This window comes from Nothoprocta perdicaria, unplaced genomic scaffold, assembly GCF_003342845.1.
Source record: "Nothoprocta perdicaria isolate Ctin4 unplaced genomic scaffold, notPer1 scaffold_64, whole genome shotgun sequence".
Lineage (NCBI taxonomy): Eukaryota > Metazoa > Chordata > Aves > Tinamiformes > Tinamidae > Nothoprocta > Nothoprocta perdicaria.
In genome coordinates, this window is record NW_020455910.1 from 2445889 (window position 1) to 2446768 (window position 880).

Below are 880 nucleotides of genomic sequence, written 5' to 3' on the forward strand. Positions count from 1 at the left end.
CCCGCCGCGGCCGCTCCTCCCCGCGCGGCGGCAGCCGGAGCCGGGACGGGACGGGACGGGCAGCGCTCCGGCCGGCGCTCCCGGCCTCCGGCTCCCCCCGTTCCCGCCTCGGCCGAGGGGAAACTCGCTGCTCCCGATAAAAGTCTTTTTCCTTCTTTTTCCCTATTTCTCCCTAGGAATTTCTCCCCTTGGAAGCCCCGAAGAGAGGCAGCAGCCGCCCCGCCGCCTGCCCCGGTTCCGGGAAGATGGGGAGCAAGGCGCTGCCGGCCCCGATCCCGCTGCACCCGTCCCTGCAACTCACCAACTACTCCTTCCTGCAGGCCGTGAACACCTTCCCCGCAGCTGTGGACCAGCTGCAAGGTCTGTACGGACTCAGCGCCGTGCAAACCATGCACATGAACCACTGGACACTGGGCTACCCCAATGTGCACGAAATCACGCGCTCCACCATCACGGAGATGGCGGCCGCCCAGGGCCTGGTGGACTCCCGCTTCCCGTTCCCCGCGCTGCCCTTCGCCACGCACCTCTTCCACCCCAAGCAAGGGGCCATCGCGCACGTCCTGCCGGCCTTGCACAAGGACAGGCCCCGCTTTGACTTTGCCAACCTGGCCGTGGCCGCCACGCAGGAGGATCCGCCCAAGGTGGGGGACCTGGCCAAGCTGAGCCCCGGACTGGCGTCGCCCCTGTCGGGGATCAGCAAGCTGTCCCCGGACAGGAAGCCCTCCCGCGGCCGCCTGCCCTCCAAGACCAAGAAGGAATTCATCTGCAAGTTCTGCGGGCGCCACTTCACCAAGTCCTACAACCTGCTCATCCACGAGCGCACGCACACGGACGAGCGGCCCTACACCTGCGACATCTGCCACAAGGCCTTCCGGAGGCA

The 880-nt window shown here is 67.5% G+C and overlaps 1 protein-coding gene across 1 annotated transcript in view; it reads left to right on the top strand.

Moving 5' to 3' along the window:
- Positions 1-245: 245 nt before the first annotated feature.
- OSR2 (odd-skipped related transciption factor 2) overlaps positions 246-880 on the top strand; it is a 1798-nt gene continuing 1163 nt past the window's right edge. The window contains exon 1 of the mRNA XM_026050011.1: positions 246-877. Coding sequence (XP_025905796.1) covers positions 246-877 — 632 coding nt within the window. The remainder of the gene's footprint in view (positions 878-880) is intronic.